The sequence below is a fragment of the Caretta caretta genome, chromosome 1 (genome assembly GCF_965140235.1).
Source record: "Caretta caretta isolate rCarCar2 chromosome 1, rCarCar1.hap1, whole genome shotgun sequence".
Taxonomy (NCBI): Eukaryota; Metazoa; Chordata; order Testudines; family Cheloniidae; genus Caretta; species Caretta caretta.
This window is the reverse complement of record NC_134206.1, coordinates 208045710-208060236: the sequence shown is the minus strand read 5'-3', so window position 1 is coordinate 208060236 and position 14527 is coordinate 208045710. Positions and strand designations below refer to the sequence as shown.

Sequence of the window (14527 nt, the reverse complement as noted above, 5' to 3'; positions counted from 1 at the left end):
TGCTGACAAGACACTTGTTACTGTAATGCATAAAACTAAATATTGGTGCTTGGTGCCAACTATAATGCAAGGATTTTTTTCTGTTAATTGCATTTTATGCCTTGCAGCCTAAATTTCAAGGATCCAGAAGCTGTGAGAGCTCTGACGTGCACCCTTTTGAAAGAAGACTTTGGACTTACAATTGATATTCCATTAGAGAGGCTTATTCCTACTGTTCCCTTGAGGCTTAACTATATCCATTGGGTGGAAGATTTAATTGGCCATCAAGATGGTGATAAACAAGCTCTTAGAAGGGGAATTGACATAGGTATGTATCATATATTGGGGATTAGACAACTTTCTGTTTGACCAGGTTTGTCTGGTTCTTCAGTTTAAGAGTTTGGAAATGACATTAACTAAGAGATCTTGCTTTATATCCATTGATATGGGGGGATAAAAATTACATGTTCCAAACAACAAAAGTATTTGTGCTTATGAGAGACTGGCTGTCCAATCTCTAGCCTTATTGGGGTTGGCTCCTTTATGGACTAAGCTTCTTCCCACAGACTTGTGAATAAATGCAGCTCAGTTCTGACATGCAACACCTTTTTACTTTCCACCTTTCCTATCCTTGAACTCTCCTGAACTTAAATTATTCATTATATTGAATTGTGCTGTTGGTTAATAAATTGGAAAAAGATCTGCTCTTGAGTTTGTGAGTGTAATCAAATGAAAACTTTTAATTCAAGTAATTTAACATTAGATTGCAGTGCTTCCTAGCTTTGAGTTGAGGTGTGCAGGGTGGTACGTTATTCTTTACTCTTATTATTGATTGTGCTTTTGCACACGTGAATCAGATTCCTTACATGTTGCACAGTAACAAATTTTAGTGTTGCTTTTTGATCAATCTACTCTTTTTGAATCCAGATTCTCACTTCTGCTTGTATTTTTTTAGGTAGCTGGGTCATGGAGTCATAGAATACAAGGGTTGGAAGGGACCTCAGGAGGTCATCTAGTCCAACCCCCTGCTCAAAGCAGGACCAATCCCCAATTAAATCATCCCAGCCAGGGCTTCATCAAGCCTGACCTTAACTTCTGAGGAAGGAGATTCCACCACGTCCCTAGGTAATGCATTCCAGTGTTCTACCACCCTCCTCGTGAAAAAGTTTTTCCTAATATCCAGCCTAAACCTCCCCCACTGCAACTTGAGACCATTACTCCTTGTTCTGTCATCTTCTACCACTGAAAACAGTCAAGATCCATCCTCTTTGGAACCCCCTTTCAGATAGTTGAAAGCAGCTATCAAATCCCCCCTCATTCTTCTCTTCCGCAGACTAAACAATCCCAGTTCCCTCAGCCTCTCCTCCTAAGTCATGTTTTCCAGTCCGCTAATCATTTTTGTTGCCCTCCGCTGGACTCTCTCCAATTTCTCCACATCCTTGTGGGGCCCAAAACTGGACACAGTACTCCAGATGAGGCCTCACCAATGTCAAATAGAGGGGAACAATCATGTCCCTTTATCTGCTGGCAATGCCTGTACTTAAACATCCCAAAACAACGGCACACTGTTGACTCATATCCAGCTTCTTGTCCACTGTAACCCCTCGGTCCTTTTCTGCAGAACTGCTGCCAAGCCATTCGGTCCCTAGTCTGTAGTTGTGCATTGGATTCTTCGATCCTAAGTGCAGGACTCTGCACTTGTCCTTGTTGAACCTCATCAGATTTCTTTTGGCCCAATCCTCTAATTTGTCTAGGTCCCTCTGTATCCTATCCCTACCCTCTAGCATATCTACCTATCCTCCCAGTTTAGTGTCATCTGCAAACTTGCTGAGAGTGCAATCCACACCATTCTCCAGATCATTTATGAAGATATTGAACAAAACCGGCCCGAGGACCGACCCTTGGGGCATTCCACTTGATACTGGCTGCCAACTAGACATGGAGCCATTGATCACTACCCATTGAGCCCGACAATCTAGCCAACTTTCTGTCCACCTTATCGTCCATCTAGCTCATACTTCTTTAACTTGCTGGCAAGAATACTGTTGGAGACTGTGTCAAAAGCTTTGCTAAAGTCCAGGAACAACACGTCCACTGCTTTCCCCTCATCCATAGAGCCAGTTATCCCTTCATAGAAGGCAATTAGATTAGTCAGGCATGACTTGCCCTTGGTGAATCCATGCTGACTGTTCCTGATCACTTTCCTCTCATGTAAGTGCTTCAGAATTGATTCCTTGAGGACCTGCTCCATGATTTTTCCAGGCACTGAGGTGAGGCTGACTGGCCTGTAGTTCCCAGAATCCTCCTCCTTCCCTTATTTAAAGATGGGCACTACATTAGCCTTTTTCCAGTCGTCCGGGACTTCCCCCGATTGCCATGAGTTTTCAAAGAGAATGGCCAATGGCTCTGCAATCATATCCGCCAACTCCTTGAGCACTCTCGGATGCAGCGCATCTGGCCCCATGGACTTGTGCTCGTCCAGCTTTTCTAAATAGTCCCGAACCACTTCTTTCTCCAGAGAGGGCTGGCCACCTCCTCCCCATGCTGTGCTGCCCAGTGCAGTAGTCTGGGAGCTGACCTTGTTCATGAAGACAGAAGCAAAAAAAGCATTGAGTGCATTAGCTTTTTCCACATCCTCTGTCACTAGGTTGCCTCCCTCATTCAGTAAGGGGCCCACACTTTCCTTGACTTTCTTCTTGTTGCTAACATACCTGCAGAAACCCTTCTTGTTACTCTTAACATCTCTTGCTAGCTGCAACTCCAGGTGTGATTTGGCTTTCTGATTTCACTCCTGCATGCCCGAGCAATATTTTTATACTCATCCCTGGTCATTTGTCCAATCTTCCACTTCTTGTAAGCTTCTTTTTCGTGTTCAAGATTAGCAAGGATTTCACTGTTAAGCCAAGCTAGTCGCCTGCCATATTTACTATTCTTTCTACACATCGGGATGGTTTGTCCCTGTAACCTCAATAAGGATTCTTTAAAATACAGCCAGCTCTCCTGGACTCCTTTCCACCTCATGTTGTTCTCCCAGGGGATCCTGCCCATCAGTTCCCTGAGAGAGTCAAAGTCTGCTTTTCTGAAGTCCAGGGTCCATATTTTGTTGCTCTCCTTTCTTCCCTGTGTCAGGATCCTGAACTCGACTATCTCATGGTCACTGCCTCTTAGGTTTCCATCCACTTTTGCTTCCCCTACTAATTCTTCCTGGTTTGTGAGCAGCAGGTCAAGAAGAGCTCCGCCCCTAGTTAGTTCCTCCAGCACTTGCACCAGGAAATTGTCCCCCTACACTTTCCAGAAACTTCCTGGATTGTCTGTGCACCACTGTATTGCTCTCCCAGCAGATAACAGGGTGATTGAAGTCTCCCATGAGAACCAGGGCCTGCGATCTAGTAACTTCCATTGGTTGCCGGAAGAAAGCCTCATCCCCCCTGGTCTGGAGGTCTATAGCAGACTCCCACCATGACATCACCCTTTTTGCTCATGCTTCTAAACTTAATCCAGAGACTCTCAGGTTTTTCTGCAGTTTCATACTGAAGCTCTGAGCAGTCATACTGCTCCTTTACATACAATGCAACTCCCCCACCTTTTCTGCCTGGCTTGTCCTTCCTGAACAGTTTATATCCATCCATGACAGTACTCTAGTCATGTGAGTTATCCCACCAAGTCTCTGTTATTCCAATCACATCATAATTCCTTGACTGTGCCAGGACTTCCAGTTCTCCCTGCTTGTTTCCCAGGCTTCTTGCATTTGTGTATAGGCACTTGAGATAACTCATTGATTGTCTCCCTTTCTCAGTATGAGGCAGGAGCCCTCCCCTCTCACGGGGGTCTCATTTGCTTTCTTTAATGTCAAATGACTTTTCAATTCAGAGCCCTTTTTGGTGCTAAATTACAAAGGGGATTTAAAGAGAAGTCAAGGAAAATACTAGTAAAATCGCATATTGATATCTCTTCAGACTTTCTATATCTACAGAGATCAAACGTACAAAAAATCTTTCCCTAAATTATTTGTCAGATGTCTTCCAGCAGTAAAACCTTTTTGGTCTCTGATTTATCTACTGCTTAATCCAATCAGTTAAAGATTTTCTTGTTATTGTTTTTAAAGGTTCTATACAAATATTTTAAAATCTGTCTGGACAGGTACATTTTGTTATAGTTTAGCATCTGTACTCCTTCTTGGTTTTGTTATTAGTTAAATCTTTCCTTTATACTTTGGAAGAATTCTTTTTTTTGAAAGTAGTCCTGCGCTGGTGGAAGCACATTACCAAATTGAGAAAAGTATATGGGGTCTCTGGATCTGTCCAACATTATTTGATTCATATCTTGTCTCTTAGCATTTCATCTTTGAAAGAAGGCTAAAATTCATGCTTTTCTCAAGGTTTCTATTTAGTAATTTCAGTATCCACTTCACTTTCTCTTAACAGTGAATTCAATGCTCTCCTGGCATTTACTAGTTACTGTGTTGTCTTGTCTAAATTAATGTTTCTTTTTCCACAATTTATTGACTTTATTTTGTATTTGTCAGCATTGATTTGGTTTAAATCAAACTGATTTAAATTACTAGTCAGGAAGACTCTATTTAATCATGGATTTCTATATACAAGTGCATTCTTGTTGGTTGTTATAACTTTAATACTTATTCTTCACAACATATTTGCAAGAAAATGAGCTGGAGATAGCGTAACAAAGCAGTCTCTGGTGGGACACTACTGAGAGTATCCATTCAGGACAAATTGCTTAGAGCAGGGCTGTCACAGCCCAAGGCTGGGGGTCCTTCACTACTAAGGCACACCAAACCAGCCAAACAGAGAGGACTTCGGTTTTACCCCACTGGCTAACCGGAAGTCATACGAGCAGTTCCCTCAGATACTCCCAGTATCCCACCAATGCCATTCATTATGGGGATGAATGGTTATGAAAACCAATACCCTAGTAAAAGAAAAAAGGTTCTTCCGATCCCAAAGGACCAAGCCCCAGACCCAGGTCAATATACAAGTCAGATCTTCCCCACAAATCACGCTGTTGCCAGTCCTTTAGAATCTAAAATCTAAAGGTTTATTCATAGAAAGAAATATAGATGAGAGTTAAAATTGGTTAAATGGATTCAAGTACATATAACCTTTGCAAAGTTCTTGGTTCAGGCTTATAGCAGTGGTGGAATAAACTGGAGGCTCAAATCAAGTCTCTGGAGTACATCTACAGATTTGGATGGGTCATTCAGTCCTTTGTTCAGAGCTTCAGTTTTTAGCAAAGTTCCTCCAGTGGTCAGAAGCAGGATTGAAGACAAAATGGAGAGGATTCCGGGGCCTTTTGTATCCTCTGCCATCTAGAAGGACACCCCTTTGTTCTTACTGTCGAAAATCACAGCAGCAAGATGGAGTTTGGAGTCACATGGGCAAGTCACATGTCAATGCATGACTCATTTCTTTACAGATAGAGCAGCCATCACTCACATGCTACCTTGAACATTCCCAGGAAGGCTCCTCACATGTGGATTGGAGTCTCCCAAGGTCCATTGTCAGTTAAGTTGTTTCTTGATTGGGCACTTCCTCAGAATAGTCCTTTCTCAAGAAGCTGACTAAATGCTTCACTGATGCTACTTCAGAATCAAACACATTGAGATACAAGTACATAGCCAATATCATAACTTCAGATACAAAAATGATACACACAGCATAATCATAACCAGCAAATTACAACCTTTTCATAGACACCTTACTTGACCACCTTTGTACAAGATTTGGTGCAACTATAGGACCTTGGGTGCAACAATGATCTATAGGGTCACAGTTCATGTCAATAACGTCACAGATAGTGCTTGTCCCATTTGTTTTTTTAATGCTTGTAATGTAACTCTGTCATTCCATATTTCTCTTTTTTAAGATCTCACTCAGTTCCTTCCAAATTTCAACAGCATCAGCAATAAAACAGCTATGTCCCTGCATTTTGTTCAAGGCTACAGAAATAGGCTTCAGGGTACTCAGCATGTGTTCAACATTTCTCTTAAGCCCAGTGTTGAGAACTTTGGCTGTGACAGTGCCATCTGTTTTTTCATGATTTTATTCACAAACTATCGTCATCAGATTTAGGCCAGTTCTTGATATATTGCTCAAAACAGTCCACTACTGAGTTCCGTCCCGTGTCTTGTGGGAGCGTTAGCTTGGTTCTTCCCACACTTTTCAGAATAGCTGCTGCAAAGTGGTTGTTACAGAAGCATTTTGCAATTTCAAGAACATTAGCCTTTATTTGTGGAACACTGAAGTCTTTGGCTAGGAGATGCATCAAATGAGCAACTGCATGTTATTAGCTTGGGACTCTCTTCTAAATAACTTCTTCTCATCTTGGGTACATTTGTAGTATTGTCTGTGACCAAACTGTGTACTAGACATTTGAATTTTTTTCCACAGTTCTAGCTTTTTGCTGCTACTTGTAAATATTCTACTGCGTGTGCGTTTCCTGATGTATCAATTGTTTCTGTAGGGAAGACATTCCCTTCTGTTGTCACACAAGCACATACGGCAGGATCATTGTGAACATTGCTTCACCCATCAAGACTCAGGTTAACAATTTTACCCTCTAGACCTTTTGCACACTGCTCAATTTCTCTTTCATTCACTTTATCCAGCAATTTGCCTGTGACATCTGCTCTATAGGGTGGACTGTATCCTAGCCTTCATGACTGAACCGTGTTAATGAAGTGTGGGTTCTCAATCATACAGAAAGGAGAGTATGTTGCATAAACAAACGGGGCAATTTTTTCATCAATTGCCTCTTTTTGTAATCTGCTGGTTCTTATCACAAACTGATCTATGGTTGTTTCTGGATGATGGAGGTTTTTTTTCTTTTTGATACAGGTGCTATACTGTGGTCATGTGACATACATGATGTGACTGAAATACTATCATTGGCAGATAACTCTGAAACTATAGAAAATGAGGGTGATCTTGAAGGTGGATAGTCTTCAGAATCCTGTATGTTGAGGATGGATTCTCCTAAACAAAATAAGTCAATGCAGTTATTTAATACCATACTGCTCATTTAGTATTACTCATTGCATTCACTGACACTCAGTACTATTTTAAAGGTGAAATTGTAAAAGGAAGATCTGCCTATTTCAGCTATTTATTTTTTATCACAACTGCATCTAAAATGATAGAACCATAAAGTAACAACTATTTTTTTGCTCAAACATGAGAATTCAAGAATAGTCTGGAAGGAAGACAGGCAGTCCTTAAGAGAGAAGTATGAAATAAAAAAAGTTTACCAACCTGAAGATCCTGCATGTTCAGAAATGTTCCTTTCATCATCTTCCACTTTGCTTCCTCCTGTGAAGGAGCACTTCTCATGGTGTTGATTCATTCTGGCAACCAGGCCTTGCATTTCTTTGTTGCACTGTTTGCATTTTGGATGCGTGCCTGTCTTACCCACAGGTAGAGGAAGTACATTAAAATATTCCGAAACTGGGTCTCTTTTATGGCCTGCTGCCATTATAGGTTTTCCCTTCTAGTGAGAGAATGGCATGGTAGATCTCAAATCAATGAAGGCTACACTCAGAAAGACCTCAAGACTTCTGGAATATGCTGCTCAAACGGTTTCACTTTTGTTTCTACTGCCTGTCCCTCCCTTCTCACATTTATCTCCAGACTTTTTCTCCTTGTCCAGATCTATTTCGCCCTCAACCATCATTGAACTTTTTGAAACTTTGCACTTTTAGAGAGAGGTAAGGGATTGACTCTGTATACACAAATTTGCAGAGTGACAACAGGGTTGAGGTCTGTCATTTCTCATCTCTATATATTTATTTTAAAACATTTTTGCTGTTAATAAGCATGTCCTCTCTGGAGACATAAATCCACAGTTTGAGAACTGCAAAACTAAGCATCTCTGATGGTATCTTCTAGACCAGTGGTTCTCAAAGCTGGCCCACCGCTTGTTCAGGGAAAGCCCCTGGAGGTCGGACCAGTTGTTTACCTGCTGCATCTGCAAGTTCGGCTGATTGTGTCTCCCACTGGCCATGGTTCGCCGCTCCAGGCCAATGGGGGCTGCGAGAAGGGTGGCCAGCACATCCCTTGGCCCGCGCTGCTTCTCTTGAGGTACTTACCTTGCAGTATTATCTTACCCGCTTTCCAGAGTAGTTGCAGTTACTTTCCCTGTGTTGTTGTTTTGGAAATAATCCTATATAAATGTTTTATCTTGTTGTAAAACATTCAATGCTTTGTTTATGTCAGAAACCCAAAACTACTGATAATTGTTCAGATAAGGTTGTGATTAAAAAATATGGCATCTCCAACGTTACTGTTGTGTGTTTCTAAAAAAAATCTATATTGGAGTAGGACTTTACTAGCAGATGAAAAAGTATAATCTCTCTCTCTCATTCTGGTGTCATTCTCTTAATACATCTACCAATTACAGTTCTTTATGAGAATCTGGTAGCTGTAAGAGTCATTTTTTCTTGTATCTTGTGTTTTGGTCACTCTTAAGCAATGGTTTGAGGGCACAGTCAAAGTCTTTTGCCACAAACTAGTCTCTGCATGTTTTCAGTAATTCTTCGTAATAAGTAATGTAGGGTTTCCATCGCTTGTACAGTGATGAGTCACTTTGGTCACCATAATGTGCTGTGTAACGTATTTCTCTTCCCTATCAGAAACTATGTATCTGGCTTTTATTCTTTGTGTAGTTTATCTTGGGAATCAACTTTTAGTTAAAACTTTAAACATTAAGAAATAACCAAGTCTGAAGGAAAAACAGTTCCTCTTCTCATAATTGGTGCAGTCATACAGTCACTAAAGCGAAGTAATCAGTGTAGATTGAAGAAATGCAGAACATAAATATTTTTGTAATTTCTCTAAGTCTTCTGAATAAGTAGAAATATACTTGGTCACTAGTGTCTGAATTAGTTACTCACTCCTGTTTTAAAACAAACAAAAAACCTGCTGAAGGAAAATATTCAGTCTCTGATTTACCACGTTAGTCCTGGTATAAGTGAAATGTTTTGCAAAATAAATTGATGTTTTGAAAATGTTCTGTTTTTTTAATTAGAAAATACAGGGGTATCTACTTGTTGTTGGGTAAAATGTTGATTAGTTTTTAATATTGAAATTTATTGCTGTGAGTAACAATAGAATAATGCACACCATACACTGTGTGATTATTTATTAAATTAAATCTGACGCTTTACTTTTTTTTGCTAATCTAGGCTTTTTTTTATTTGCTGCAGGTACAGGGGCATCTTGTATCTATCCATTACTTGGAGCTACTTTGAATGGCTGGTATTTCCTAGCAACAGAAGTGGATGATATGTGCTTCAATTATGCAAAGAAAAATGTGGAACAGAATAATTTATCTGATCTTATAAAAGGTACCATATAATAATCATTCATTAGCTTTCGTTCCCTTGTGATGTTTCCACTTCTCCTGTTTTAAACCAGATATAATGATGTATCTTTGCCTTGTTCAGTGGCTAATGAGGATTTACAGTCCTGCAAATATATGCTACCCTGATTTTGGTGTAGCAAAGAGTAACCACATGTTGCTAGACCATCCCCATTGAAATCAGACAGCCACAATTAGTCCAAAAACTTAACAAAAAACCCAATTCACTCTTATAAACCAGCCTGGACAGTTCTAGATTTTTGATGCATATGACTAATCAGATTTCTGAATATTTATGATAATCTCATACAGAAATCTTTGAAGTGAAGTTAAGGTTGCAGATGCATGCACAAAACACTGATAGGTAACATTTGATATGAACATGACAGAATTCATGCTGCCCCATACGTGTGGAATGCTGTCCCCAAATCAATTTGTACAGCCTCTGCCCTGCACTCCTTCAGATGCCCCCTCCTTTTTGTATATGGATTTCCCTTTTTGTATGGGTCTAAGATCTGGAAGAATCTGGTAAACTAAGTTCTCTCTATCCCTTCTTCCCGTTATTAAAAATAAAATGGAAGAAAATTAAAACTTCAACTGTGAAGATCTATTTTTAGGGTGTAATAATTCTGGAACTCCACATATAGTTGACTTCAAATTTATTAGAAAAACTCTCTCTGCTTCAGACCTAGACTATCAGTTTTGAGACATAGAATATCAGGGTTGGAAGGGACCTCAGGAGGTCATCTAGTCCAACCCCCTGCTCAAAGCAGGACCATTCCCCAATTAAATCATCCCAGCCAGGGCTTTGTCAAGCCTGACCTTAAAAACTTCTAAGGAAGGAGATTCTACCACCTCCCTAGGTAACGCATTCCAGTGTTTCTCCACCCTCCTAGTGAAAAAGTTTTTCCTAATATCAATATCCTAAACCTCCCTCACTGCAACTTGAGACCATTACTCCTTGTTCTGTCCTCTTCTACCACTGAGAATAGTCTGGAACCATCCTCTCCGGAACTAACTCTCAGGTAGTTGAAAGCAGCTATCAAATCTCCCCTCATTCTTCTCTTCTGCAGATTAAACAATCCCAGTTCCCTCAGCCTCTCCTCATAAGTCATGTGTTCCAGACCCCTAATCATTTTTGTTGCCCTTCGCTGGACTCTCTCCAATTTATCCACATCCTTCTTGTAGTGTGGGGCCCAAAACTGGACACAGTACTCCAGATGAGGCCTCACCAATGTCGAATAGAGGGGAACGATCACGTCCCTCGATCTGCTCGCTATGCCCCTACTTATACATCCCAAAATGCCATTGGCCTTCTTGGCAACAAGGGCATGCTGCTGACTCATATCCAGCTTCTCGTCCACTGTCACCCCAGGTCCTTTTCCACAGAACTGCTGCCTAGCCGTTCGGTCCCTAGTCTGTAGCTATGCATTGGGTTCTTCCATCCTAAGTGCAGGACGCTGCACTTATCCTTATTGAACCTCATCAGATTTCTTTTGGCCCAATCCTCCAATTTGTCTAGGTCCCTCTGTATCCTATCCCTGCCCTCCAGCGTATCTACCACTCCTTCTAGTTTAGTATCATCCGCAAATTTGCTGAGGGTGCAATCCACACCATCCTCCAGATCATTTATGAAGATATTGAACAAAACCGGCCCCAGGACCGACCCCTGGGGCACTCCACTTGACGCCGGCTGCCAACTAGACATGGAGCCATTGATCACTACCCGTTGAGCCTGACAATCTAGCCAATTTTCTACCCACCTTATAGTGCATTCATCCAGCCCATACTTCTTTAACTTGCTGACAAGAATACTGTGGGAGACCGTGTCAAAAGCTTCGCTAAAGTCAAGAAACAATACATCCACTGCTTTCCCTTCATCCACAGAACCAGTAATCTCATCATAGAAAGAAAAGGAGTACTTGTGGCACCTTAGAGACTAACCAGTTTATTTGAGCATGAGCTTTCGTGAGCTACAGCTCACTTCATCGGATGCATACCGTGGAAACTGCAGCAGACTTTATATACACACAGAGAATATGAAACAATACCTCCTCCCACCCCACTGTCCTGCTGGTAATAGCTTATCTAAAGTGATCATCAAGTTGGGCCATTTCCAGCACAAATCCAGGTTTTCTCACCCTCCACCCCCCCACACAAATTCACTCTCCTGCTGGTGATAGCCCATCCAAAGTGACAACTCTCTACACAATGTGCATGATAATCAAGTTGGGCCATTTCCTGCACAAATCCAGGTTCTCTCACCCCCCTCCCAAAAACCACACACAATAGTGAATTTGTGTGTGTGGTTTTTGGGAGGTGGTTGAGGGGGTGAGAACCTGGATTTGTGCTGGAAATGGCCCAACTTGATGATCACTTTAGATAAGCTATTACCAGCAGGACAGTGGGGTGGGAGGAGGTATTGTTTCATATTCTCTGTGTGTATATAGTCTGCTGCAGTTTCCACGGTATACATCCGATGAAGTGAGCTGTAGCTCACGAAAGCTCATGCTCAAATAAATTGGTTAGTCTCTAAGGTGCCACAAGTACTCCTTTTTCTTTTTGCGAATACAGACTAACACGGCTGTTACTCTGAAACCTCTCATCATAGAAGGCGATTTAGATTAGTCAGGCATGACCTTCCCTTGGTGAATCCATGCTGACTGTTCCTGATCACTTTCCTCTCATGTAAGTGCTTCAGGATCGATTCTTTGAGGACCTGCTCCATGATTTTTCCAGGGACTGAGGTAAGGCTGACTGGCCTGTAGTTCCCAGGATCCTCCTTCTTCCCTTTTTTAAAGATTGGCACTACATTAGGCTTTTTCCAGTCATCCGGGACTTCCCCCGTTCGCCACGAGTTTTCAAAGATAATGGCCAATGGCTCTGCAATCACAGCCGCCAATTCCTTCAGCACTCTCTGATGCAACTAGTCCGGCCCCATGGACTTGTGCACGTCCAGCTTTTCTAAATAGTCCCTAACCACCTCTATCTCCACAGAGGGCTGGCCATCTACTCCCCATGTTGTGATGCCCAGCGCAGCAGTCTGGGAGCTGACCTTGTTAGTGAAGACAGAGGCAAAAAAAGCATCGAGTACATTAGCTTTTTCCACATCCTCTGTCACTAGGTTGCCTCCCTCATTCAGTAAGGGACCCACACTTTCCTTGGCTTTCTTCTTGTTGCCAATATACCTGAAGAAACCCTTCTTGTTACTCTTAACATCTCTCGCTAGCTGCAGCTCCATTGCTTTCTGAGGGGCCAAAATAAGATTTATAATGAAAATTCAATTTCAGCTGTAACTATGGAGCACCTGCTATTGCTCTGAAAATAACGCTTCTAATTCTATGATATTGGTTATAAGAAAAGCTGTTTATGTGCGTTTTCTTTTGTTAGATGAACCTAAAGTTGGTTTGCAGTGTAGTATGTTGATAAATTGGTTGTATAATATGTTAATTATATTCTAAAGGAAGTGTTAAAAATACTTATGTAACACTAGAGTTAATTTTAATTCCTTATCAATAAATATCCTCCTTTTTCTGCTAGTGGTTAAAGTGCCACAGAAGACCCTTCTAATGGATGCACTAAAAGAGGAATCTGAGATCATTTATGATTTTTGCATGTGCAACCCTCCCTTTTTTGCCAACCAGTTGGAAGCCAAGGTACAGTATGTTGATTAGATTGACTGACTGTTGTACGTACTTTTGCCCTTCTTAACAGGTGGGAGGGTAATGATACCTCAAGAGATTAAAGTGTTTGAAGGCTCACTGTGGAAAAACCTCATGTCTCTGAGTTTTATAAGCTGTCATTTCATATATGTATATTTGTATAATTTTTGATTATTTTTTAAAAAAGCAACATTGAAAAACCCACCCAAGTCAGCAATTTGTAAAAGATTAACTTAAATGAGTTTTGTTTTTTTAATTCTGAAGTAGGAATTGACCTGTGGCGTTCTTCCATTAGTGGTATTCAGATGGTCTCTCTCCAATAGATTTAGCACAGAGTAGGCAGTCACCATGGACCTGGTGCTAGTGTGCCTCCCGTAATGGTAGAACAAAGGAGCTGGTGGGCCGCAGTGACGCTAGTACAGGGGTGGGCAAACTACGGCCCGGGGGTCGCATCCAGCCCTTCAGACATTTTAATCCGGCCCTTGAGCTGGGTCCGGGGCTTGCCCTGCTCAAGTACTCCAGCCGGGGAGCAGGGCCGGGGGCTTGCCCCGTTCTGCACGTGCCGTGGCTCCCAGAAGCAGCGGCATGTCCCCCTTCTAGTGCCTATGCATAGGAGTAACCGGGGCTCCACACACCACCCCCACCCCAACCTCACAGCTCCCATTGGCCTGGAACTGTGGCCAACAGTAGCTGCAGGGGAGGCACCTACGGATGGGGCGGTGCACAGAGTTGCCTGGCCTCTCCTCTGTATAGGAGCCGGAGAGGGGACCTCCTGCTGCTGCTGCTGCTTCCGGAAGCTGCTTGAGGTAAGCACCGCCCGGAGTCTGCACCCCTGCCACCCTCCTGTGCCCCTGCCCCAGCCCTGATCCCCCTCCTGTCCTCCAAACCCCTTGGTCACAGCCCAGAGCACCCTCCTGCACCCCAGCCTGGAGCCCCCTCCCTCGCCCTGAACTCCTAATTTTTGACCCTACCCCAGAGCCCGCACCCACATCCAGAGCCCTCATCCCTTCCCGCACCCAACCCCCAATTTCGTCAGCATTCATGGACTGCCATACAATTTCTATACTCAGATGTGGCCCTCTGGCCAAAAAGTTTGCCCACCCCTGTGCTAGTATGTCGATGTCATACCACTCATTTTCGCTATTGCGGTACCAGTCTGAGGCCTGGTCTGCACTGTCACTTAAGTTGATACAAGTTACGTTGCTCAGGGGAGTGAAGAAATCACCCCCCTGAGCGATGTAGCTTACCTTGACCTAACGTGGTGTCTACACCATGTTATATTGGCGGGAGAGCGTCTCTCCCCAACTTACGTTCTGCCTCTCAGGGAAGTGGAGTACTAAAGTCAGCGGGAGCACTCTCCCATCTGCTTACTGTGTCTTCTCCAGACCCACTAAATTGACGCCGCTGCATCAGTCGCAGTGGTACCTATTTAGCATGCCAGTATAGACAAGCCCTGACTCTAGACTCAGTAAGAAACTTAGAATCTTGATCTCTATAGTGACAACTTCTGTATT

At 42.5% G+C, this 14527-nt stretch overlaps 1 protein-coding gene across 1 annotated transcript in view; it reads left to right on the top strand.

Moving 5' to 3' along the window:
- The window catches only part of METTL16 (methyltransferase 16, RNA N6-adenosine), a 32164-nt gene that overhangs the window by 1255 nt on the left and 16382 nt on the right, over positions 1-14527 (top strand). Inside the window, exons 2-4 of the mRNA XM_048819293.2 lie at positions 108-307; positions 9197-9337; positions 12892-13007. Coding sequence (XP_048675250.1) covers positions 108-307; positions 9197-9337; positions 12892-13007 — 457 coding nt within the window. The remainder of the gene's footprint in view (positions 1-107; positions 308-9196; positions 9338-12891; positions 13008-14527) is intronic.